Genomic DNA, 27,597 nt, shown 5'->3' on the forward strand with positions numbered 1-27,597 from the left:
TCAAACAGAAACGATGCTCAAAACAATCCACGTTTTGGTGCCAATCTTGGAGACCTCAAAAGTGTATAGCCTAATCCAAACACCAACACAATCTGAGGCACATTGTTGTACGGAAAACATGAAACACCCTTTATTTCACACGCCAACACGTTAGATCAATGTTTAGCCTTCTGTAATCATGGAGATATTAAAAAAAGATCGAGTACTGTACGCTTGCGTGTGTGTGTGTGTGTGTGTGTGTGTATCAACATGAGTTAATACAGTTAATAATAAACTGTCACACTTACGTCAAAATGAAGATTGCTTGTGTGAAAGTGCTAATCAGAGAGAACATCCTGACACAGATAAGTCTCAATGGGCCAATGTTGTTTAATATCAGAAAGCTTACAAATGCTGAATTAGAGCCATTAAAGACTATAGGAATCTAGATAAGGCTTAGATGAAATGCTGGAGTTGAGATCATCAGTCGCCCAGAGGCAACATTTCTTTTTTCAAAGAATAATTAAGCCGTACATTATTAGGACCAAGGGTGTATCCCCAGTAATTATCACCCCTCAGTGTTACACTCAGCAAGACTGCATGAAAGCATCTTGCCTAATGTACTCATGTTTTAATATTCTGCTTCTTTTTAAAAGACACCCAAATGGCGAGATGAGCCTAATCCTGTCATGCAAAATTGACACCCTCATATGCCATCTGTTTAAATACAGTAAATCTGGTTTAACATAACCGGCTCCTAATGAAAAGATAGTAATCCTGCAAATTGGGGCAATGAGAAAAGACCAGTATCTTTAAATGAAAAACTCCAGCTCAGCCTCAGTGCTCCAAATTTCCATCTCGGTTGATAGAGTGCTAGTGTAGCCTAATGATGCTTAGTATAATTTTCCATTTGTTTGATGTGTTTCACGGATTCAGGTACAGTTTCCATTTAAATGGGTCACTCAACATGTAACTGAATACTGGATATGCTTACAGTCAGGCGAATGAGAGCGGCGGCAATGAAGCGGATTATTAGCTACCTGCTGCCAATGAGTTGCTGTAAGAACCAGGGATGGAGGTGAAGGGAGAGGATGGGGTGTTGGGGGATTTTGCAATTTATTATCCTCTGGCAATTAGCCAGGAAATGCTACAGGCTCTTTGATTGTGGGATGTTTAAAAATGGAAGAGATAAGCGAGAGCCACAAATGTAGCAGCCCTTCCTCATGGTAGACACTGGCTGCAGGCGCAAGAGATAGCAGAAGCTCTGATAGTCTCCTAGTCAGACGGAAAGGCCCAGATAGGCAGTGCTGAACTGATCCACTGGTGATAACTCCTGTCAATCAGGCCTTGGGCTTGATTAATACATGCAGCTCATGGGAAAATTAGGCCAAATGGGAGGTTTGATGTGAAGGGTTACAGAGAATTGAGTTATGGAGGGTGAGTAGAGGAGATGCAGTAAGGCTGTGTCTTGGCTAATGATAAAGAGTGAAAGAGAAACATGCCAGTTAGGTCAGCTCTGCGAGGGAGCTGAAGGCTCGTCATGGGTGAGGCATTTTGACTGGCTCGCTCCGGTCATGTCAGCTCGGGTCAAGGTCACAGTGAATCTGTCACTGTCTTATGGTTTCAATCAAAATTTTGATGAGGGACTTGGTACTGTCCATAACCCCTGCCCTTCACTGTCATGTTTGAAGTCCATCTTTTTGGATCCTGGCCGCAGGGACATCTACTGCACTGACTTTTTCCATCACATTTAAATCGTGAGCGACTGTTGGACTGAAACCAGGACAACCCATTATGTGAGGACTGATAAGAACAAGAAACATAATTTAAAAAGAGCCAATGATCTAAACTAGGTCTATTTTCAATGCATTGTTAAGGCCCACACCCACTTACAAACCTTTTTAACCTTTTAAGTGACAAATTATATGTAATAAAATCTCCAAATAAAAAAACTAACTTGCTTACTAACATGTACGCTGAACACAGACCCCAGTTCCACCTGCTAATAAAATGTGGTCCGTTGCCTGAATGTGGTTGGTGTCGGGGTGCTTTATCTCGATAATGACATCGGATCATAGGTCTTTACATGGGTCTTGGTATTAATAAGTGTCCTCGTTATCTCAATGCTGGCTGCATTATGATCAGATCTCAGTATGCACATTAGGTAGACAGAGCTGGTGGATTTAGTGGTCAAGGGCAGTAAAACTATCTACTGCTATTGAGCAACACATTTCCTCCTTGCCCCTTAGACAACCTCTATCCAATTAAACAACTTAAACTTTAAATAAAATGTATTAGTTCCATGATTTTCAGTGGACCACCAAGATTTGCTGGGGGAGGGGGGCTCAGCAAAGTGGAGGGAAGATGAAGGAAAAGGTTATTAAAAACAATTTAATCAAATTGTTATTATTATTTTGCTGTGTATTATTATAAAATTATTTATCAGTGGCTTCTTGCAAAGACTTGCAGGGCATAGTGACCTTGCTGGGCATATTTTTCACTTGACAACATGGTCAAACTGCATTTACATCTGGCTATGAATAAATCATACCCCCTAACCCTCCTCCAGATATGGTCTGGTCAATCCAATCAAATTCATGTAGCAGTGATGTATCTAGGCATGTGTCCTGCATCTCTGACACATTAAAATCCAAAAATGATGCGGTGAAATCACTATTGATACATCCTGAGGATGCACACTATTTTTTCCCTGACAATACCACAATGTGAATGACAGATCTATGTTGAAATCACAGAAATTCCAATACCAGTTAATGAACGATACGACCATATTATAATATTCAAGGTTTCAGTGTTTCACCTGGTTGCCGCTTAAGGGTAGTTACAGTTAACCTAAGTAAACCCTAAAACACTCATTTACCTTACTTTAGTCAGCCATATTATTTCGGCCTCCTTTGTATATACCAACCACAATTTAGTGATTAAACACAGAAACACAGATGTGCAGATGCCATGAACTTTTTTCAACTGTGTTCATGGAAACAACAATGCATGCAGCCATAAAGGTATGGTTTCCTTACACAGGACAGCTACATCACTGCTTAACTCATACATGTTCAGAAAAGCCTTATATTTGGTTATTAAAGTAAAGAGTCACAAGACTTTTCTTGCATGATCAATAGGGTCAAAGGTCTGAAAACATACATCTTTTCATACTCTCTATTCTTTTTTTCCATACTTATCCATACCTAGAAATGACTAAAATCAGATTCTATACTTTTCCATACTGAGTAGGAACTGTGGGAGATGCTGGGGCTCTGTGTAATTGCCCTTCCAGCAGATTTCATTCTTTACAACCATATCCAGTCGTCAACCTACTCTGCTGCTGGTATACAGGGCAGACACTTTTAGTTTATAATTGTAGCGTCCATCATCCAACTAAGTATTGATCACACGCTTAGATGGGGGGACGATGGGCAGCAGTTTATATCCGCATTAACTTGCATTTGTCCTTATCCAGGCATGATGTTTAAATACAGATTGTATCTTAATACCAGGTGTGATTTGGGTAAAAAAAAGAACATGCATATTGAAGATCATTAAATGTAAGAAATGTATTTGATACTACCTCAAACAGATGTGTACACCATTAGTTCTATCATAGACTGATTCTACCCACATTTTCTGCATCCCCAACAAGCTTAACATGCCCCCAGCACTTCTGTTTATTGTATCAACCATTGCTTACGGTGAATAGAGAGTGTGTTGGGTACTGCATTAGTTAGATACCAAGAAAATAACAGGAATACCTCTGAGTTCTGCATGAGAGTGAATGTTAAAGGATGTTGACAAACCTAAGAACAGAGCTTTGTTCACCCACACAATCTACAGTGAGGATATGAGTAAAGCAAAATTTCCAAGTTATGAAACTGACATTTAATAATAACAAAACTGATTATACAGTCGGCATTCCTCGGCAGCCCCTTGACATCAGAACCAAAACACAAGCTGCTGTTAAGCATCATATTGATTCTTTTCATGCTTATCCTGCCATGTTTTACCAGGTGTATTCAATTCACTGCTGTCCTTGAAGCCTTGTACTTCAAGTCAGAACACAGCGAGACAAATCTCTCCGACATCCCATCCCTTCTTTACAGTGTTAACCCTAATGACCCTAGTCAGAGAGGAGCGAGAAAAAACTAATTCTGTGTAACTTTTTAATGTCTGCTGCTGATTAAGATAAAGCCAGCCTGTCTCGTCTGCTCGTGATTCTCCTTCCCACTCCCCTCTGGAGCCAATTTTGTTTGGTTGGGAACAGTGGAAGATAAAGCTGAGAGCTGGCGAGTTCTCTAATCTGAGGAGCGGTGTTGGAGCAGTTGGGGTGACGTGGGGGAGTAGTGTGCTCTCAGAGCATGGACAGATAAAAAAAAAAGAGGCTATGATTGGGATCAGGAGTTTGATGTTGGTTGTAAGATAACAAAGACAGCTCGTCATCCCAATGGGACGAGGTTGAGGATAAAACCGCCCCCTCTGCCTCTTGTCTGGTTTTACTGAGTCGGGGGCTTAAGCCAACAAAAGTATTGTCAGGGAAATGTGAATTGGCAACAAAAGGTTATCTGTTTCTCTTCTCCAAAATGTCCTATTCAGATACTATATTATTACCTTGAGAAAGCTATACGTGCAAAATGTATAGTCATTTTCTCTATTTACGCTAATTTTGAAGATAAGTAGTGGTGAACTTTTCAGGTGTTCAGTTATACTGCTTTGGTGCCACAGGTGGAACCTGTCAGCTATCAACTATGACTTTGCTTTTTAGTAATTTTTTCTCAAACAATTATCTTCATTCTCTTTATAGAGATTACCCTCCAACTAGAGTTGGGCTGATTGAAAAATATTCAAACTGGTTTGACATTAAAACAAATACCAAACCAGTAATACCAGCTTTTACCACTAGGCTAGTGTCTCAGCCATTCCTGGATGGACCATAATGAGTGCCCAGGAACAAAGCAGGATTGAGTTGCAAGTCAGTAAGTTTACCACAGGGGTTCTGTCCACTGAAATGCCAGAGGTCTTGAATTTGACAGGACAATTGGAGCAGATCAAAACAAGACTTCATCCTTACCTTCCCATCTGCTATGTTATTGACCGTACTGATAAAATACAGCTGGCCGGCTACATCGGTAACATAGCAAACCATCCAGGACAATAGTAATAGTCTGGATAGGTACTAGAAATTAGCTTAAATCTAGACTGTTTAGGTTTGTATAGTGGATTGAGCCAGTAGAACCTCAGACTGACTCAGCCCTGCTTCCAACACCATTCTCACATCTCACTGTAAACAATGACTGTTGCGTGAAACAGGCAGTCTTGGTCCAATATCCACTGGCTGCACAGGGAGTCTCTAAACATTGACTGTTGACCCCAAAGGCTAAATCATTGTCAGACACATAGTGAATGGGTTCCAACATTGCCTGAGACTAGGGGCAACAACAACCACAGAATCAGGAAGCCAGAGCACACAGGTATGGTCAGCTATTCTTAATAACTTTGGTGACCGGAAGTGCCAACTTCAGCAGGCAGAAGAGCAATCGCCTGATGCTACCAGTGCAAACACTGCTGCTCCACCCACCCCTGCACAAGTGGGATTTTTTGGCACCACAAAATGGCCAAACAAGTGCGAATGCAAACAAACAGCGTTTACCCAACATGTTCAACAGCAAACAACTGGATTTGTGCCTAACAGAAATGGCATACTGCAAGTGTTTATGCTATTATGCAACTGTAAATTAATTTAAAATGGATTTCAAATATGTTTAAGATGTATTCAACCACAGGCATGGACTCAATAAGGCTTTATCACACTCCTAACAAAAAGTAATTTATTTTTGTGTTTACAAATACATAATTACAGACTAGAAAGAGTGAAAACAAGCAAAACAAGAAGAGACAGTAAAATTCATGTACTAATGGCATTAAACATTCTAATTGTTAGTCATCATCATCCACAGTTATATAATCATGGGGTTGAGATAATAGTAACTTTAAATATTAATAGTTATAGGATTATTTTCAGGGCTAAACCTACTGAAAAGCTATGGTTGCTGTATACCAGGAAGTCCAGTTTAAAAACCGTTCTTCCCTCGAGGCTCACTGAAGTAACCCATTACAGCACATACAATAAAATATTCATATGTGATCATGATGGCCTATTTACAGTAGCACCACACCTTCTTCATTCAGGCTGCTGTACAGTACAGCAAAGTGGATAGAAAACATTTGGGCCTCATCTACCACAATAAGCCACTCCGTTACCATCTGTTTGGAAATCTGTAGTTAGTTTAAGCCACAGTAGATGCACAGTTGCAGTATGATGATATATATTGGGCTCCTGCATCTGCTTGGTAGCCTGTGCAGTGCTTAGAAAATGAAAGTCAGAGGATAAGGTATCAATTAATTACTATTTTGAGCAATAGGTCCACATTTAAATTGTTAAAAGTGGTAAATTTTAAAATCAACATACTGTATAATTACAGTGCAGATAAAACAGATATAGAACAACAGGGAAATAAATTACGTTATTAAGAAGCTGATAAATAAAAAATAAAGACAAAGCATTAAATTGTTAAAAAAAAATGAAGCCCTTATTATTCTAGGGTGTAAGTAGGTTGTTTTTCCATAATATCCTCATCATTAGATTCACCTGTGGTCGCAAACTGTCAACTCACATCTGCTCATTCATCTGTTAGAGTCAAAGTCTATCCTCTCAGCTGGTACTGTAGGCTGCCACCGAGCACAGATTTGGGGCATGTGTGGGCATGGATGAAATTATCTTCATTAATTGGAACAGCGCTCCAATATGCTAATGGCATCGTCTTAATCACAAACGCATGTCGACTGCAAAAAGATTTTGTCACTATCTACTAACTGAATAGCTACATCTCGGAAGCTGTCCAACTAAGTGCTGGAGACATTTCAAGCATTTTTAGCAACAAAAGTGAGACCATCAGAGATTCTTTGTGGTGAACGATCACAGTCAGCAGCTACTTGAGTAACGCAGAGATTGAACCTGCTTGTCAAATTGCAGCTCTGCAGTTTCACTTCTCGGCTCTTTGCAGTGTAACACCTCTCCTGAGCTCCCATTTATAAGCAGTGACACTTTCCACCAGCTTTTCATGGCTCCTCGGAGACCCTTATTTGCTATGCAAGTGTAGCAGAGCAGCAGGTTCAGCCTCCAATGATTCTGCACGATACGAAGCGAGGTGCCCTCCTTTATTTTGTACGAGCAGGTGTTATTCAAACTAAGACTGGCTTGTCAGGACTTAAAATAAGATGACAATAAGAGAGTTGACAGAGTACGGGATCACAAATGGCTATTTATAGAGCAGACAAAGTTATTCAGACCATCAGCAACAGAACAGAGAAACACAAACACTTTAATCTCCACCAAAGGGTCCGGTTATGTTCCTCAGACAGCAAACAAACATTTATTCCATCGCACAATAGTAAGAGTTTGTCCAAACAACACCTTATAGCACATTAAAATCTCCTAGCTCTATTCAGCACTGAAGCTACAGTGAAGGATAAGAGCTTCTCGGGGAGCCAGACAGCCATTCTTCTTCTAAATTTGCATATCCTACTGAGACAAGCTTGGCTTCAGAATCAAAAGGACAGAAAAAGAAACAAACGTACAAAAGCAAAGCTCATTCACTAAGCTTTTGTATTTGAATAATCTAAGGCTCTCTGTCTCAAATATTTTTGCTATGGCGATGCAAGTAGGCGTTTAATGTATAGGAATATTTATTGGCTGGTGTAGATGAAATTGTGAATGAATGGAGAGATTAAGACGTGGCCATTGTAGTAACATACTCCAGGACTGCAGCGTCTTGGCTGCTTCTGCTCTAATTGAAAAAAAAAAATTCAGCCAAGAGGTATTTTTTGCTGACTGATTCATTCCTAGGCTCTAATGCTCTTAAAAAGAGCTTGCAGAGTTGCATGTTGTTGCTATCATGGCAGTGATGCTCCGGTGCTGATCCCTAAATAAGATTTCATCCCCTGCTCCATGGATTAGAGCGGTGAAAAGATTCGGCTGTAACATATTATCTTCTCCACGTGTGAAAAAAAAAAATGGAGTGGAAGCCATGGCTTTGTGACTGTGATATGTCTGTTACAGTCCTACACTGCTCTTCACACAGTTGCTCAAATTTCAAGGTCTGTTGTAACAAATGAAACCACCGGGGGGAGAGAGTCAAGAGCAATGACACACAGGACTTACTGACTTCAGTCAAGTTTTGAAACTGAGTTGGCTTGCTTCCATCACGGTTTCTGCTTTCTCACACTGTCAACTGGAGCTGACAGAACAAAACAGTATAGTGGCACCTGATATCCCACCGCACACTGTTCCCCAGCTCCTTCTAATAATAGTATGCAATGGAGATGGCCACCGCTGTCATTTGCATTTTCTGCACTTGCACAAAAACATCACAAAAGCATCCTTATTTCCTCGCACCACACTCACATGTCTGTCTCGTGAATTGAATGCAGCCAGATTAAAATAACGGCGAATCATGCCGTTTACTCAAACAGTGAGAAACAAGCTGCTAGTGATGGAGACTGCAACACATGCACATGGGGAAACCACCTGTGGTTGAAGCCCAGTCATGCAATGCTCCCTTGAGCAGACCCTGGTGAGGGGAAAATAGCAAAGCTGTCCATTTCATTACTTTATGTGCATGAAAATAAATATGAAAATGTCAATTAGATGGTAATATGCATTAGAAAACAATTTGGTTATAACTGTTCATCAGCGTCTTGTGATTTGATCTTGATAGACATCATCACACTTTCCACTGTAATGATTATTTCTACTATTACTACTACTACTATTATGAATACCCACCAAAAGCTTTATAACAGAGCATATAGGAAATCAATGTTAACTGTTGGGCATAACATAAGGAGCAGAATTCACTACATAATATATGATGACACTTATTAAAGGAAGTCACTGAGAGAAAATCAATATTCAGTGAAAAAAATAAGTTTTAAAATCCATCACTGATGCAACCTTGTGACAACACTCCTCCCTCTTGATGTCATTACCTTTCAACTGCCGCTGTTTTGAAGCAGACGCTCATTCTTCCTCTCCAAATGGCAAACATCACTCTCCTGTCATGTCTAAATAAAGCCATAAGACACACTTAGATAAAATTCACCTATGTCTTAATGACCAAACCATTATTTTAACACATGAAGCCAACAATAATATATATTTCATGTCTGCAAAGGGCTCCAGCTTGAGCATAAACTAAGGTGTGGGACTGTGTGATTTATTCTCACACTTTCTAGAGCATTACATGTAGGTAATGTTGAGTTGGTTCATTAAGCTGAGCCAGTGGTGCAGCTGTAACGTTTCCTCAGCTGAGTGGTCTGGCTGGAGGGCTCTGATGGCTTCCCACACTGCACAGCTGGAGGCGAGTGGTCAGGCAAGGGAATTTTCAACAGTCCTGTGCTCTCGGCTGCCTGACCTGTCATCTGAGCAGAAACAGGTGAAGCCATTCGTCGCTGCGCCTCCGCATTCTCCTCGAGTGTGCTAAACTGCAGTTATATGGATATTGCAATGCTGCTCAGCCACAGAGGTGAGGTCAATAGTGTGAACAAAGAATTTGCAATGGAATTAGTAGAGGCTACTTCGAAAGAGAATTAATGTACTGAGGTGCCGGCATTCATTTACAGGAAGAAAGAGAGGATGAAAATTACATTATGGTGGTTTTACAGTCTTTACACCTCACTGCAAACCGCTTTTTCTATACAGGAAAAAAGGGCATGCACTAGCCAGCCACAAAGTAAAGACTTCTCCTCTGATATAAGCCAAGAAATGTACTCCACTTGGAATGTCATTGGGATCTCTTTTTCTAGCTCACTCGAGCCTCTGGACCTGCCCTGCCTTTCTCCTCAAATTAGCTTTTCACCTTTAATTATCCGGCGTCTGGTGTGGCACGGAGTCGAGACGATGTTGCACACACCCATTAACACAAAAAAACCTGTTTGGAGAAAACAAATGCCTTCTGCTTCCCTTTTTGAAGTTCGTTTAACAATGTCCTCGAGCCACCATTTTCCAATGTGTGAGGAAGTGCCGGCAAACAAGACATCCATCAAATTGACAGACAAAACAAATTACAAGGCAAACAGAACCTTAATGTGTCACCAGAGCTAATGGTGTCAAGGCTGGTTGGCAGTAGACCCAGACACTCGCATGCTGCCGCTGTCACACTCATATGGCCTTGCTCTTCAACTTGCAAGACGCCCAAACTGAAGAGGAGAGAGGGATGACTGCTGGATAACACTCAGGTATTAACACCCTGCACACTATTAACAATGCATCAAACTTAGATTCATAAAAGTCCATTAAACCGCAGCGAGTCAGAACAAGAGGCTTTCATGCAGGTATGATCTATCTGTACTGTGGCTTGTGCTCATGAGCGAGATTATTCTTTAAATGAATGATGCAGTCTTCCTAAAACCAATAAAAGTGTAATTACATGCCTTGGGCCTTGGTGACAAAGCCCGTGCTGGTGACAGCTATCTGGAAATGAGGAAGAAAGGATTACCTTCACTTTTCATCTAGCTTTGGCATGATCATCTCTCCACAGGGGTCACCTTGGACGAAATGCCACAATTTTACCAGTCATTAAACTCTTAATCCAGCCTCAGTGTGCAGACTTCCATCTCATCTTTCAAAGCATCAATCGCCTTATATCACTTCATGCTGCCATTGCATCATAGCCACCCATTACTACAGAAAGCAAAGGTGAGAAACCTCTGCCAGGGCAGTTACGGCACAGAAGAAACCACAGATTGAAGTTCACAGCGATTCAACATTTTCTCATTTCATACTTTTTATAGGCTCAGGCAGAAAATGATCCTTGGCAGGTAAAGCGATGTCCCGAGAATTACTTTGTTTTACGCTCATTGCCTTCAGGTTAATATTCTACAAGTTATTTTGGTCTCTGCAGGAAAGCGTGCTCTCGAACCTTTGCAGGGCATCAGCTGGAAGATCGCAAAGAGATCACTTGTTAATATTCCTCTTGCTGTATTTGCAAAGAAGAGCCGTTACATATTCAGAGATGGGGAGATATTTTTCACGGCGGGCAAACTGAACATGATAAATTGGACAATAAACACTCTAATCCAGCAACACAAAAGTGCACAGAAGCATAATGCTGCACTAAATATGACTTCACAACGGCAACCTACAAAGCAACACTGCCAGTTACACGAGCAAAGCAACCACCAATAATATCATGGTCACACTCACACACAGGTGTTTATTATACAATCACTTGTTTTTATAATTAAAATTTATATGGCGTAACAGCTGAGTATTAAGCCCAAACAGTTGGATTTCTTACTGTGATGAACATAATGAAGGTTTTTTCTTTCACCCAACCTGCTATTAGCCATTACGCTCATTTAATTTATTTTCAAATTGACAACACAAAATATTACAAATCATATTCTGCCTGGTATTTTTTAGAGTTTCTTTTTCATATCTGTGTTGTGAAAATATAAACACACACTGTAATAAACATTTGCTTCCCATAACTGTGGCGCCTGATTCAGATGTTTGCAGTGCAGCGGGGTTCCAATCAAAAGGCAGGAAGCTCGAAATCCATCCAGAATACATCTACAGTAGTGGCAATTCAAAATATTGTAAAAACAAACCTCTTAACACAGAAACCAAATTATACTGCCACAGGCTGATTTCAACAGTACTTATTTACCTAAAAACATGTAATTTAAGATGACTAAGTCACATAATAACTTCACTTCAATGCAGTTACAAGCTTTCTTACATACACTACTATTAAATAATGAAACATCTCTTGAACAAGTGCACACGTTAGTTTTCAGGAGTCTGAAAAACCCAAGTCTCTGCATCAGGTACCACTGGTAAAGTTGTCTAATGGGTAAAAATATACCTTTTTATACAAATTCACAGGTACAGGCACAAGTAAAAAAAATGGTAATGGGTAAGACAATATCATAACACATACAATATAATAATATGTTTAAATGTTAATATGTCTTCCTTGGAGAAATCACAAATTGAACAGTATTTTTGACATTTTCAGCTGCCATGATTTTGCGTATTGTAAAAGGGTATAACACAACCTTTGATCCCACATCTGGTCAAACCATCGGACATCACATCACTGTAGGCTAGCTGCTGGCTAAAACGAATGACATAAAGGCAAAAATACCCAGTGGAGAGGAAAAAATTGTGGACAATACAACATCAATGGCCAAGTTGGACATTTGGAAGAAATTATGTGGCATATGAGACCATGAAAATAATATTGTCATTGGCTTTGCTGCTTAGAAATAGTGCCAAAAAGTGTTAGCTTTTGATAGCTGCAACCTAGGTACATGTTGTGGAAACACATCGAGAGCTGCAGGAGCACAGGTGCTGTGCCAATTACAAACACAAGTGAGTGTCCATAGTGTGTTGAATCATTGGTGAAAATCAGGATTTATATTACGGTCCTGGACAGGACTGGATGTGACTTCAAATAGTCATTTGAATGCATAATGCATAACTGTAAAGTTCATTTGTACAGTAAATACAATATGTGAGATATTTTACCAACATGTGTAATTCTCAAGTACATGATGTATTTGTCTTGATCAATGGTAGAACAAAAGTTTTTGGATTTTTAAGTCATCTTATATTTTGAATAATTAAGACACTATGCAGTTATACATCAGCTTAATTATAAATACGTGACATAAAAGAGTGTTCAAAAGCTTTATTGCAGTAGGTTGTGGTTCTATAGGATGTCACACTTTGAACTAATGAACTTGATTTGTCATTTCATCTTTGCAGTATAATTTTCAGTCCAGCTCAAAGATGCCGCAGTGTTCACCAAGAAACACAAATTTCCTTTTTTGTTTTTCGTTCAGGTTCATCTGGTTCTTTGACAGTTCAATTCAACTTGCAGATCTGTTTGTGATTTTGATGGGTTAGGGTTAGGGTTAGTCGAACTTTTCACTCCACACTCAAACTTCTTGATGAGTTTTAGAGACAGTGGCAAACACTGTCTCTAAAACTGTGCACACACGAGTAACCGCACACACACACGCTGTGTTATCTGGTTCTGACTGTAACAGTGTTATTAAATACTATTATTAAATACCATTATTGCACTAATGTACTTATTTTGGGGTGCACATTTTGCTGTTGACTGTCCCTTTTTTATTGCTAAAAAGTTGTTGCCACTGATGGCAATCAAAGTCCAATAATTGGTTGCTGGGTTCTCAAAATGGTTGGTGATAGCAACTTGGCAATTGTTACTGTCAAGTCCTAAATAAACTGTATTAAAAAATGTATTGCCACAAGACATTAAACTCTATGTATCCAATGAATTAACAAAAATGGAACTACAAGTCTGACTTGAAACAACAACTTGCAACTTTTCGTTTCAGAACGGCTTCATGCGTCTGCTCTTTCAGCATGAGGGAACAGAATAGTTGTGAAAACTGAATACCGTTCTGCTGAAGTTCACTGCCGGTGGTAACTCAATAATGGCTACTCGCTGATAATATGGTCATATTTAAACATGACCGATAACACAGCTGTGATTTTAATCAATCAATCTTAGTAATGAGAACAGGAAGTTAATCCATTGTTATGCATTATTCGTCAGTAAATTAAGGTCTTTGGGGTTAATTAACTAGTGGGCTAAGGACAATGTTAATAATGCAGCACTAATATAGGGCAGGTAATAACACACTTGAGAATGTCCTTCTCAACTCCAGCTTTCAGTTCTTCACCAAGTAGAATACAGCAGATGAATCCTGACAGTTTTATTTTTCACAGACAAAAACACCGCTTCAGGTTGATCTGTATTAGTGTCCACCGTTATAATGGCACTCTTTTGCTTTAACAAAAGACGTTATGGACCCACTTATAACAGAAACAAGCCCCTCCATCCTAAATGACTAGAATAGCTGTTAATACAATTTCTTGAAATGTGTTAAATGACAGCTGATTTGCAGATTTGAGCTAAATCACCCAAAACACATTTGCCAACACCACTGGCCAATTAATTTCCTCATCACCGTCTGGGTGGAAAAAATATTTTATTACTTTGAAATGAGAAAAAGGAAGGCAAGATAATTGTTCATCAGTACCATTACTTTACTGATGACTACTTCAGAAGCAAAAAAAGCAAGACAATTAAGTTAGTTCAAACCATTAAGTTCAGTTCCTACGAAAACATTTTATTTTGGGCTGGAGCTGAGGAGTCTATGTTTTGGCGCCTCTATTGAACTGTCCATGTCTAACTTGGCAGTTGAGCCGATGGGTTTCACCCAAAACAAACCTTGGAAACGTGCTTCAGATCCCAATGAACAATGTCTGGTTTTTACATCTGGCATTATCTTTACAACTAGTATGACTGACCTTTATGACAAAAATGATCTAATCAGCTAATTCCTAATCAACTAATGATGATCTGGCTCTCTTCTTAACAGCACATTATTACTGACAGCTGCAAACAACAGTGTCTTCTGAACTACTGTTTCTGAAAAACAGTGCATCTTTGTCCAGTGCAGTTTCCTTCATCAGTTGACATCCATAATGATGATAAAAATTTTATAATGTGCTGATATTTTGTTGTTCAATATTTCACCAAAACCACATTTTTTCTCTATATCCCCCAGATGGTCTCATCACCTAAACTTAACAACACTAAGAACCATGCAGGATCACATTATGTTACATTAAGGAAGGAGTTATAACTTTAGTTTCATAAATGGCACTAGAACCCACCCAAAAAACTTACTCTAACTGCGGGCAGCATCAGCCATTTTGCTGACATCTTTGTGAGGGTAAGAGAAGAGATCTGGATAAGACGCAAGCTAATGCAAAATGTAAAGAGGGTCTTTGTAGACACCTTAATCTGGCAGTGAAAATCCCTTGCTTCATATGAATACTGCACTGACATATTTCCCCAGAAAGCCTGAGCTTTTTGCTGTATCTCCTGGGGTCCAAAATGACATTCAGCATCTGGTTGGACATACTTTCTGTTGCTTGGGCAAGAAGCAAAATGTAGCCCCCTTACTTTCCACAGACTCACAACTGACCTAACAGAATGCCTACAGCTACTAGAAAGAGCCATACTGCTGCATTTCTGACATTTCGATAGATACCAGATATCAGCGTGGATCTGTTATAGCTGGTCAGGATTTAGACAACCCCGGCAGGGACAAACTAATCCCAGTTCAAAGGCAGTTTATCATAGTCACACATGACAACAAACTGTCCTGACAGCAGAACGTGGCGGCTGTTTGAAGTTTGCCACTTAAAGAAGACAAACTCTGATAAGTTCTTGTGTGTGGTGACTCAGAGTGTACTGATCAAAGTCTCCATCAGTACTGATCTGATACGAGCCAAAATCACTGGATCAGATATTGGAGGAGGGGCTATAATCTGATATGATCCATTAGCCAAAACTATCATGTAAATGCTTAACTAAACTTTCAGCAACATACTGTAAAAACAGATGTGTCACGAGTGACGCAGATGAATAGCATGTGTCAAGTGCACAGTAGCCAGAATGCAAGTGAGACCTGTCATTAAGGAAAAAGTTAATGGAAAATGTAAACACACGCTCATTTAATCTGATTTCAAGGAGAATCTGACTCGAGGACAGGCATTAAGAATACTATACAGAAATAACTGATCTTCTCATTGATAGTCCAGTTAAAAGTCTCTTTTTAGTAGCTCTAAGCAAAGTGCAAAGTGCATCCTTACAAATGGATTATTAGATGTTTAAGAGAGACAAAAACTACAGTGTTGCGGTATCTATATCAGATATAAGAAAAAAGTGGTATCAAGTTATGTCTAGTATTGCCATCATGTGCGTACGCTCTGTAATTTTGTAGCTATTGCTGACTTTTACAATTGTTTATGGTGCATTACTTACACCAACCAAATCTGCACTTTTCAGCTGTAGGTTCACTGAACAAAGTAAAAGCAATTTGAGTGCCAAAGTAGAAACAACACTTCATACAGAAAGAACTGTTCACCATGTCAGCTGTCATAGGTGCTAATGCTCTAGTCACACTTGAGCACTGTCAGCATAACATTCATAACAAAACAGATCATGAGAGAGATCATGTTACCATCTGACTGAGGCGTAGAGCTGGGGTTTGACCGACCGATTACGTCACCTTAACACACATCAAACTAGAGGACACTGACTATTAAAGACAGGGACAAGCTCTGTTAATGACAGGAAGTCAGAATAACACCGGTATGTTCCTTTAAGATTCATCCCTGCATTAGACCGTTCCCGTTCTTTTTTTATGTGCACCTCCAGCACAGGCGGCCTTATCTGCATCCCAGCTCTGTGCTGGCGCAGGAAGAGGCTGTTGCTTGACACATAATATTGGACAAGACAGTAACATGGAACATTTAGAGGAGGATGGAGAGGGTACCGTCGCACCAGGCTTGCCAGCTGTGATAATGATGTATAATTTAATTGAAGGCTGTGCTTCTATCCTCCATAGAACTCAAACTGCTCTTCTCTTGTCAATGCATTATTCAGGCTAATGGTGACCCTGAAATAGAAAAAAGCTTCTTATCTCTTTAAAGTTTTATTGCAGAGAGCAAAGAGAGGTAAGGAGGTATATGGAGAGAAAGTGAGTTAGAGTGAGGCACAGAGTCACAGATAAGGCAAAAAAAAAAAAAGCTTACTGAGATATAGTTCTGTCTACTGACAAGCTTTGTGAAGGATTCCTGTTTCTGACCATGACAGCGTCATCTTCCTGGCAACAGTAGAAAAATTCAATTGGGCAGAGACTCTGTGATGTTATTCTATCCTGCTGACACTTCTAAGGAAATAATAAAGAGTGGCCCAAAAAAAGCAAAGTTAAATAGGAAGCTTTACACATTCTCCTCTGACAACCTCAGTCCTAGTGCTGCATGACAAATTCTCAAATCAAACATTTAAACAGCAAAACTAGAGATCATCATCGTCGTTGTCATGACCGTCATCGTCATTTCTAGTGAGCGAATGAGAGAGAGAAAAGTAAGATGGAAGGATACGGCAAAGCACCCATGCATACACTATTACACATGGACCATCTTCACATGTGACCAAGCGGATACGCCGCAACTTGGTTGTAGCCCAGTCAGGGAACGACAGGGTGAAGGGGTCCCAGGCTGTAAAACGCACCCACTTCTATCCATCACACTAAGTTGTCATATTTACAGTCTGAAATTCACCCATAAAACCCTGTTATTGTAAAGTGTAATTTCCGCTGCAATTAGAAATCAGCTTCATTAGAGGACGTGTGACTGGAATGTGGCAATTAAGCCGCGCTGTATGGCAAGTGGGTTGGGGGTTGAGGTGGTGAGGAGGAGGAGGAGGAAGTGCAACACCCACTGATGGCACTTTACCAATTTACTGAATCAGTTATTTCACTGCCTCAGTCTATAATCGCCCACAATAACTAATCTTTCTTCAGATTAATCATATTTGCAAGTCTGTTTTTTTTACTGTATGATAAATCCCCCATGTAAGAGATTAAGGAAACTAGGTGTTAAAAGATAATTTCTATGTTTAGCTGTATAACTATCATTTAACCCTTCATCATATAGACCTGTGTGCCAAATGAGAAGAATATCATTACAAATAATAAAAAATAATATTTTACAGCCCATGTTGTAATAGCAGAGATTAACAGACATTTGAACACTGTTGTGAAATAATTTTATATTCTGTGACTACTCAAATGTCCTTAGATGAAAGACCATGTCTAATCATCCTAATAACCATATCATTATATTTAGTTACCTTTAGGATGTTTGGCTTTAAGACATTTTTATCTTGGAATTGGTGAAGATCATGGTGGTTAAAGAAATTCAGGCTTTAAAGAACATTTTAAACGTAATTAGAAAAACTATTCCAAACTAGGGATGATTTTAACATCTAATTTCCTTGTTGATTGAACAGAAATTTAAATGTAGACTAATTAACTAACTAACACATAATTTTGTCCAATCATTGCCGTTGAGCTGCATTATCTTTTCAGAACAAGTAGGATCAGTGTCTGCAGGTTGGGCTGGTAAACAATGTCATACTGTTTTGCAGCTTATATGAAGTATAAAATAAATAAAGTTATATAAAAAGACCTTGCATTGCCAACAAGCATGCTTAAAAGTTGCTTTACAAATCAAAGAGGTTATTCTGCTGAACTGACCTTGAAAACGTAACATCAATTCAGAGTCAATTCAAAGCCATCCAAAGCCCAAATGACAGGGTTATATAATAAAATAAATAATGGCTGAATTCCATTTGGCTCGTTCTTACACTTCCGTAAATTAGAGGGACACTTGAACAGAGCCATAATGTTATTAGCAATATCTGTGCTGTTTTTTATTATGACAAGTCAAAATGTTTGATCTATATTTGGACGAGTAACAAAACTAAACTGTCGCCTAATATGAATTGAACACACACTTTGGTGTGCACAACAGCTATATTTTAACACTCAAGTAGAAGTTAAATCAGTGTGAGAAATATGTACCGTTGCTTGAAAGAGGAATACATTTCTTTCAAATGAATTAATGATATGTTAATGTTATGGTAATTATGTTTGCAGAATTCTCAAAATTTGTATGCATGTGTCTATTTTACATACATGTACGTTGCATATTATTATTTTTATTTTTTTTACAGTACCATATATAAGACAGAGCAATAATATAACACAAGTCACACAATAATTTTGTTAACATTGGGTATGACTTGATAACAGCCCCCTGCCACACCAAATTGGGTAGCAACAACATTTACCTAATCTTGACTCAATCCTGTTATCACTGTAACTGTAATATCGCCCACACTTTTCAGTTTGTACACATTACATTTATTTCCAACACGGAGTAGGCGTCCAAAATTAAGGCAAGTACAGTTGAGAAACTGATTCTTCTCAGCTAACAGTGGCACAAAGCTTAATGATCTAATTGGATTGAACGAGGAACAGCAGGCGCATTTTCTGCTTTTCTAGTCTTTTTCATCATGATTGAGTAATTATGAGGGAGCAAAGTCTGCTTCATTATAAATGTACTTGCTGACTGCCTTGTAAACATTTTGTTTATGGCATCAAGAGTTTGGAAGAACTGAATATTCTGCCTACATTTTTTTTAACATTAGCATACATGGGATGACGGAAACGCTACAGAGAGTTCTCACCAGTGAAGCTGAACTGAGTCACCGTAAGTCAGCAAAACGTCACAGGAACAGATAGTGAGTGATTTTCCCCTCGCTCTATGACAACCATCACTGTGTTCCTTGCCCCAAGACACAAGTCAAAACACATTAATTGAAAGTAATGACAGTGAGGTTAATTTTCTGTGAGGCTGTTGCCTAATTTTCCCCCCATTAGTTTGTATAATATTTCTATCCCCGCAGCCAGTTCTGCCTTTCTGCTAGGGCCAGGGCATGAGTGCACGTTGGGGGTTTGGGGATGATATCCATTAAAAGTAACTCTGCATTAGGAGAACACTGGTTCATAAAACAATGAATTTAAATCTTAAGAAAAATATGCAAACCATGTTGTGGTACTAAAGCTTCCAGAATAACAATACACTGCCTTGCTGTAAGCGTAATTTGTCCCACCAGCTAAGAGAAAATAGAAAAAGGTCTTAAGTCGCTTATGGTAGTATTCACTCCAACAAGTAAAACAAAAAACACATAAAATCTTTACTCTAGCAACCAAAAAAAATACAGTTCATCTAAGTAGAGGTGGCACAGAAAATGACAATGAGTAAAGTGTTACTGATACCAGCTCTGAGAATATGAAACTTTAAAGAATAATTCCAGTTTATTTAAAGGTAAGTTGGTCAAAATGCTCCAACATCACTAAACAAGTCAGACAGAACAACAATCACAAGTAGGTAACAGGACAACAGTTTTGCCATTTTATCAGCAAATTTATTAGAAGTTAATAAATAGGTCAATTTATCAACAGAATGAGAAGAAGTAACCGTTTTGACATCATGAAGGACATCTACATTTTGTGTTGCACAGATATGTACTGAAGTTTACATGCTAACCAGCACACCTCGGCCCGTCCTGTCTCACAATACCATTTTGTGGATGTTGCGATGTGGAGTTACGATGGATGGATGGTTCAAATGGTCACAGGACTTTTCGCACAAGAGATCTGGGTTTTGCGTCCTGTGTGAAATGAAAAGTAGATGTGGAGGTTTTTAAATTTTAAGTTACTTAAGTTTCGTTATGTACGTCATGACTTTTGTTGTGTCACTTGCGTCATATGACATATGTAACATAATTATCTACCAACCAATACTGATCTTTTTCTAAACCTGCCCAAGTAGGGTTATTGCGTAAACCTATAACTTAACCCCATGTGTAATGACACGTGAGTTATGTCAGATGACTTGCATAACATAATTAGGTTCTGGTAAGTCTGTCTCTGCCGTTACTCTACATAGATAATAAATCTGGTTTTGAGAGTATGCTAACATAACTACTTAGCTTGCAAAGGCAGCAACTGACAGTGCAAATTTGTTTGCAAAGATAGCTGTTCGTTGAACGAAAGAAAGACCAATGGAAGGGGCAGGGCATTTCCTTGTTTCTTATGATTGGGTTGGACACCTTAATCCTCTGTTGATATGCTGCTCCCAATCTCTTTGGAGCATGAATTCGACAGGTGGCCATTTCTTACATACAGATCCTTTAAAGAACTTTTCACTCTGTGCTAAACGGTTGCTTTATTCTTTCTCGTTGTCTGAGCGGCCCTGAACAGCACTCACTAATTGCACAGTTATGGAGTTATGTGCAGACACAGTGATGAAGTAAGCAATTTGGGCTGTTGATCTGTAGTAAGCTCCACTATTCCTGTGTGAGCAGGGAGTGGTAATATTAATTCCTTCTCTCCTCCCCTGGTCTATAAATCTGATACTCTCTCACTCCCTTCCCAGACAGTCGGATACACACAGCTGTGGGAGACAGAGGAGTGTGAGTGGTATTTCTGTAATAGGTGTTGGTCACTTCACTTTACCATTACTCTTTCACTGACTGCCTCAGCAGGCCCCTGTTTAGTAAATCAGTTGTTGAGAACATTACGAAAAATGGCCTTGTTTCTAAACCTGGGCTGGTCCACATATCGTTTGTCTTCAGAGCTCTGTGCGAACACATCTAGGCTTTTCTCCACCCGGTACTGTCTTCACATTACCATTTATTGTACTTCGGTGGGATTGTTATACATCCAATTGGATTCCCCCCCTATTGCCAGGCTTACTTCAATCTCTGCTGCCCCTGATCTGGGCGCCTGTGTGATATTAGTTATTGAGGTACTCTCTGCAGGGTGGTATGAGAATATAAAGGAACAGTAATTTGCTGGATCCTGAGTAATTTCAGACATCATGCATAGAAAGTAAGTGAGTTGTTTCTGGATCACAAGACCTTCAGAACTAGCGCTCCACTCTCAAGAGATGGGAGGACAATAAATAATGTTCTGTTGCTACTGTCACCATACCACAGCTGGTACACCTGGTGCTAATCCACTGACTACCCACAGTCAGCATGCATCAGGCTGTGCAAGGATGGCTCAAAGTCAAAGTGAAACACAGTGTGATCACACAGAATCATAAATATACAAGTATCTTATCTATATATATTTACAATCTCACAATTTTACATTTGTTTGGATTTGTTGGTCTTAAATTGTCCCATAGTGTGACTCAAATCCTAACCAAACAAAACAGGATTTTCTTTTTCTTTTTTTTTTAAGTTAACAACATGCTCACAGTGCTGGTTCAGAAAAAGTCTACTTTTGCTGTGCTGCAAGCCAAATTTCAAGCAGGACAATACAGGCTACACTGAACTGAGGCCTTGAATTAAGACTGAAATGTTTTTTTTAATAGCTTTAGTAGTTTTGGCATTATAATTAACAGATATTGTATCTTTTTAAACACAAAATGTTGAATAAGTGTTGGTACTTTGGTATTTTCTGTAATACTCCCTGATAGAATGTCTTCTGTGTGAACATTTCTGGTATATTTTTAGGGAAAGTCTGTCTATCTGTGGATGTCTAGATGTCCGCTGAGTCTCTCCCAACATAAACACATTAAAATATTGTGCACAATTCTTTTATTTTGTATAATAAACCTGAAAATCCCCATGTATTTTGCAATCTCAAAATCAAAGTTACATAATGGTCTATATTTGTAAACTTATATTATTATGTGAAACTGCAATCTTTTACATTTTCTATATAAGCTGGTTTTCAACATCCACCATCGAAGTAATGCTCCACTCAAATTCTTATAAGTATCACACTCATGCTCTCTAGGCTTGACAGGTACAGTGGCTGTAAATACCTTCAAAGCTTTGAAGACGGTAATAGCACAAGCCAGGAATGAGTCCATTTATTTAGAAGTGGTCTGATACATTTCTGTGGTAATTTTGATCATTTTTTCACCAGGTCAACTTCTCACCATTGGAAACTACTGTGACTGGCAAAAATTCAAGATGACCAGACCTGCTGTACACCTTTCAAGCATACAGAGAGGTGGGATTTGGTATTCAAAAGATCACTTCAATAATAGTTCATGTCTATGGAAAATAAGTTTGGTTTATGTTTAGATTTTATTGCATAATGTTGATTACGTAACTCCTGTAATTTTGTACAGTTAAAATTAAAAAGTTAATGCTATTATGTGGAATTTTCAGGTAATCAGGTAATATTATGTGGTAATTTCAGGTTGTTATTAATGATACCAGTGGTTGTTAAAGTGCAGACAGCATCCTTGCGCTCTGATTCTGTAGGTGTGCAAGCATCCTTGGCATCAACCAAATCAAAGACATGACATACTTCAGACTGAACGTGATTCAGCCACAACATGTTGGTAGATGAAGTAAGTAAAGTTAGGCATCCATCTCTAAGCTGACGTTAGTTTGCACACTGTTGGTGCTGTAGGGGAACTCAAGAGAAACAAAGCACTTATGAGCATGCAACAGTGTTGCATCCTTTGGATTTTCCTGAAGTCCACAAATTAGTCCACAGGCTTTTATAGCTAGTTGAGAAAGTCGGTGAAGATCTCCTTTTTTTAAGTTGTGTTTAAATCTGTTCACAGATTGGTTATACAAAGCAATTCATACATGTCAGTTGCTTTAGTACCTTTAGTACTAGTACCTTTACCTCTTTTAGTACCTTTATAGTCAAATTTTTAGTGTTGCTGTGGTCCACTAAATACTGTAAATGTTTAATAAAAAGCTCAGCCATTTAATTTCGAATGAGCGAATAATGAGGTTTACAGATATGCGTTCTGTGTGCCTAACGGCAGTGTCTTTGTACCTGTATAAATAGTAGAGAAAATACTGATAATTTAGCTGACACTGTGCAGTTGTCGATGAAATGAGCATGAAAATTATGATGTTAAACGTGATAATGAATGGCAATTTACAGTCAATGAAAATTACCGCTGGTGAGAGAAATCCAATGACACAACGCTGGGACACAAATGATATGTTAAATGGCCATTCCCATCCAATATCTTCTATAGATAATGGCAGAAGATCCATACGCATTTGCCAGCCCTGTATGAACCTTATCTTAATTATGGAAAATATTAGTCTTTCTAAATTGTGTCACAAAACTATAATTAAACAAGCTAGGCTAGGATTCAGAGTATGGATGTGGAATGATTTGTTCAACTATGCACAGACAGGGATGGAGTCTATGGCCTAATTACACCAAGGGAGGTCACTGCCCTCCATTTCACAGGAGGCCAGTGATAGCAGGGATTTCATACTGTATCTGCTTTTACCCTTGGTTTGCAGATTGCTGATTCATTTTTTGCGCCAAACACATCCCAACCTTGAACACATTTTATCCATCATTTCAAGTGATTCAAAAATTGGGCTGAAAATACATGTTGTTTCTGAAAGCTCTGACAGAATAAAACTTTGTCTTTCCTCTCGTTTTATCTGCAAATTCTTTCCCTTCAATCAGAGGGCAGTGACACTGACAGCAAAAATCTGGAAAATGAAATGGCTGTGAATTCGTATGACCCATTTCATATGTAAACTCTGACAATTTACGCACATTTAACATGATTAAAGAAAAAGAAGAACTGGACATCAAAGGAGAAATTCTTTCATTATCCAGTATTTCAGAGTGTGCAATATCAATCTGAGAGCGTGGTCCAAGTCATTAAGTTAGAACTTCTGTGTGGTAATGATGCGTGTCGGTGAGAAGTGCGTGGACACGGTACAGGGAGGGTGTAAAAGAGATCCATTTGAAGAAACGTAAAGTAGAGAACGGGTGAGGCAGAACAAGAGCAAAAGCAAAGTGGCAAGGAATCATTAAATAGATCACGGTGGTGACTCTGCCTCTTTGAAGACGCACGCATCCCACTGAGCGTGAGCCTCGAGTGCTAACAATGCTGATAGGCTGCAGGGAGCATCTCTCAGCCTTCTCACTGAGCGCTAGCACTAAGATTAGAGGTTCCTTTAATCCGACAAAGGGGATTAAATGCTACAAGAGAGGCGAGAAGACCGCTCCCACGGAGGGGCTGAGATGAATTATTAACACCTTAACTCAAGGCTGGTGATCTAAGTCTTTAAACCAAATATCACAGTTCTGAGACACTGGTGGCATGTCCTGCCAACCAAACATTCCAGGGTGCCCGGATAAATGTGATCTCGTTCAACACCTTCCGCCATACAGCAGGAAGGGTGTGTGAGTGTGTGTGAGTAGAGAGTGGAAGGTTTTGGAAACAGACCCTTGAAACACTCAAAGATAGCAGCAGAACAGTGAAAGTGTGATGAAAACCCTACAAACTCTGAAAAACAACACTGAACCTTAGCATTGAAAAGTTAGACAAAACCATTCAGTGGACTTAAGTGGTCCTCACTTCCTCCTATGCTAAAAAAAAACAGGTCAACTTCCTTTGAACACACCTCAGCTGCCACAGCGAGTCATAACGGTGAAGACCAGGGGATGAACATTATGCATGAAGTCCAGACATTATGTATTAAGTCTAGCAATGTGGTGGGAAACATCCACATCCTGAAGTGTTTTAAGGCAAGGTGAGTCTGTGATGAGAAAATGTCATCCCAAATTTTAACACTGTCCCGCCCACCTGAAAATGTCAGGAGGTGAAAATCAAATCTTCAGTTCGTTTCAAAACACACAGATACAGCGATGCTCAGGATCCCAAATCCAAATTTAACACCAATCATGGTTGTCCATCATCACTTACCCCCCTTGTTCCATCTGCCTTTAGTCCTTGCCTGATAGGTGAGTTCGGGACAGCCAGACAGCACCAAGAGAAAAAAAACAAGTTCAAACACAGAAAGAAATCCAGACTTTGCCCTGGAAAACATGTCCAAGAGTTGCTGGCAGCCGAGTCACTTTCACATGGCTGTGTTTCCTCCTAGAGCAGCGCGGCTGTGGCGCATGGTAACCCACGCGTGGGCTGTCATCATCAGTCACGCTGGTGTCAGCAGTGGGTCTCTAGTCCTACCATGCTGCTCTGTGATGCCCCGGCTGGGTGCTGGTCTTTCACTGATGCTGGAGCTCCGCGTGGAGCCACATCTCTCCCCTTCTGTAAGCTCTGCCTCACCAGAGCGCACGGGAACCAAACGGGAACACACAGCTTGCCACGCGACGGCACAGCTCGGCTACACTCAGCACAGTGTGCATAGGAACTCGCTCTCACTCAAGCTCTCTCTCTCACACACACACACACACACACTCACACACACACTCCCTCTCTCTCCATCTCTCTCACGCTCACTGCTGCCACCGCTGTTGATGCCGATGCTGCTGCTGCTGCTGCTGCTGAATTATTTCCTGCCCTTCTCACTCTGGGTTTCAGAGGGAATTCATCCCTCTGCGTTCCGTCTTTAGCTTGGAGCTTCTCGTCGAGGAGGAGACGAGAGGTGGTAGCGCAATCCACCTTCTGCACTCCAAAAAGAACTCTTCAAGGGTGTGTTGGACTGAGGCTGTCTGGTACTGTAAACCAACAAACAGGCAAGTAAGAATAACAGGTAGTTGGTGAGGGCAAAGCGTGTAGAGGAAAGACAAGGTCCATATTTGCAGAGATGCTATTTATCAGTAAGACATGTGCATGGAGGTTGCATCACTCTAAGGTGCCAGGCTTCACTGGGGGCAATGGAGCAAGAAGAGAACAAGAAAGAGACGACAGGAAAAAGAGAGAGGAAGAGGAGAAAGAAACACTGTGGAGGGGAAATTGTAGGGTTCTCGTCTATTAACCCATCTCTCTCTGCTGTGACAGCTCACGGACGAAAAAGTGAACTAAATATCCCTGTACCAGCGCAGACAAAGTCAAACAAAACCATTGTGGAGAAATGTGTTTATTTGGAGGATGATTTTTAAATATTTTTGAAGTAAGAATGATAACAGTGTAAATATTTATTTATACAATACCTGTCTCAGTATAGTCTACAACATGATTTGATTATTGCATTTTGAGCTTGATCCAAAAACAAATATGGTGTAAGTCGTGTCTGTGTATCACACAACCATGCTGTTCAAACAGCAGCACAAGTTAAACAAGTTGTGTAGTTGAGATGGTAACTAAAAGAGTGCACTCAGTTCTCCACCTGGCAAAGCAAAAAGAATATTTTGATGTAACCCTGTTGTAATCAACAACATTTTGATAAGTCACTATAATTTAATTACATATTTTAGTAACTGTAACAGATTACACTTATATTATTTTGCAGTTCAAATACATGTAAATAGTTGCATGTACTGCCATATCATATTCTTCACAATATATAGTTATAGTCATATGTTTTTCACAATTAAAAACTTCATATCATGATAACGGCAATATTACAACTTGTTGACAGAATGATGTCACACCATTACACCACAACATTGATACCAGAAGTCAGCATTCAGTATAGGATATGTAGGTTTTATGTAGGTTTTTCAAAAACTGTTGATCTTTGAGTATATGGTCATAAATGTGCACAAACATTTTATGCTGATGGGTCCAGTAATATGCAAGATTATCTGCAGACAAGCTCAAGCCCTATTGGCCACTCACATGCGCCAGGAGATCATAAAATCATGTTACTACACAAGCCCTGCAGCTAATGGTTATCATTATTATCAGTTAATCTGCAAATCGACTGTTTGGTCAATAGAAGGCCAAAACAGTGAAAACTGTGATTCACATAGACCAAAGTGACATCTTCAAATGGTTGTTTCTTTCCCAGCTAACAGACCAAAGCTGAAAGATACAAAATAACAACAATGGAAGCAGCAAATCTGAGATGTTGATGTGAGGAAGCCTCAACTCCCTTTTGTATTTGCTAAGCCCTTGTTTTTGTTAAGCAAGGTGGACAGATTCACTCACACAACTTCTTTATTTTCTTTATTAATTTTTTTAGTTTAATATTAACATACAACCAATTGTACTCAGCATTAGAAACACACTTTTCTTAAGAGTCTATTAAAGTAATGATATAATCAAAGCCAAAACCTGTCAGGGTGTGAGTCCTTGTGGAGGCCATCTTGTCCTGGTGTTTAAAGAGGAAGCACGCCTGAAAAATAGTCCTTTTATGTGCTGCAGGAGTAGGC

General features: G+C 39.5%; 1 protein-coding gene across 5 annotated transcripts in view; it reads right to left on the reverse strand.

The window, feature by feature from the left end:
- Nucleotides 1-25,698, reverse strand: part of robo2 (roundabout, axon guidance receptor, homolog 2 (Drosophila)) — a 342,170-nt gene extending 316,472 nt beyond the window's left edge. For 2 of the 5 annotated variants that reach the window (XM_084718008.1, XM_084718004.1), the window contains exon 1: nucleotides 25,244-25,698. In XM_084718008.1, the coding sequence (XP_084574134.1) occupies nucleotides 25,244-25,367 (124 nt within the window). In that variant the 5' untranslated portion in view covers nucleotides 25,368-25,698. The remainder of the gene's footprint in view (nucleotides 1-25,243) is intronic. The other 3 variants (XM_084718001.1, XM_084718002.1, XM_084718005.1) reach the window with 3 other exon arrangements.
- Nucleotides 25,699-27,597: the final 1,899 nt, after the last annotated feature.

This window comes from Lutjanus erythropterus, chromosome 4, assembly GCF_056507025.1.
Source record: "Lutjanus erythropterus isolate fLutEry1 chromosome 4, fLutEry1.hap2, whole genome shotgun sequence".
NCBI lineage: Eukaryota > Metazoa > Chordata > Actinopteri > Lutjaniformes > Lutjanidae > Lutjanus > Lutjanus erythropterus.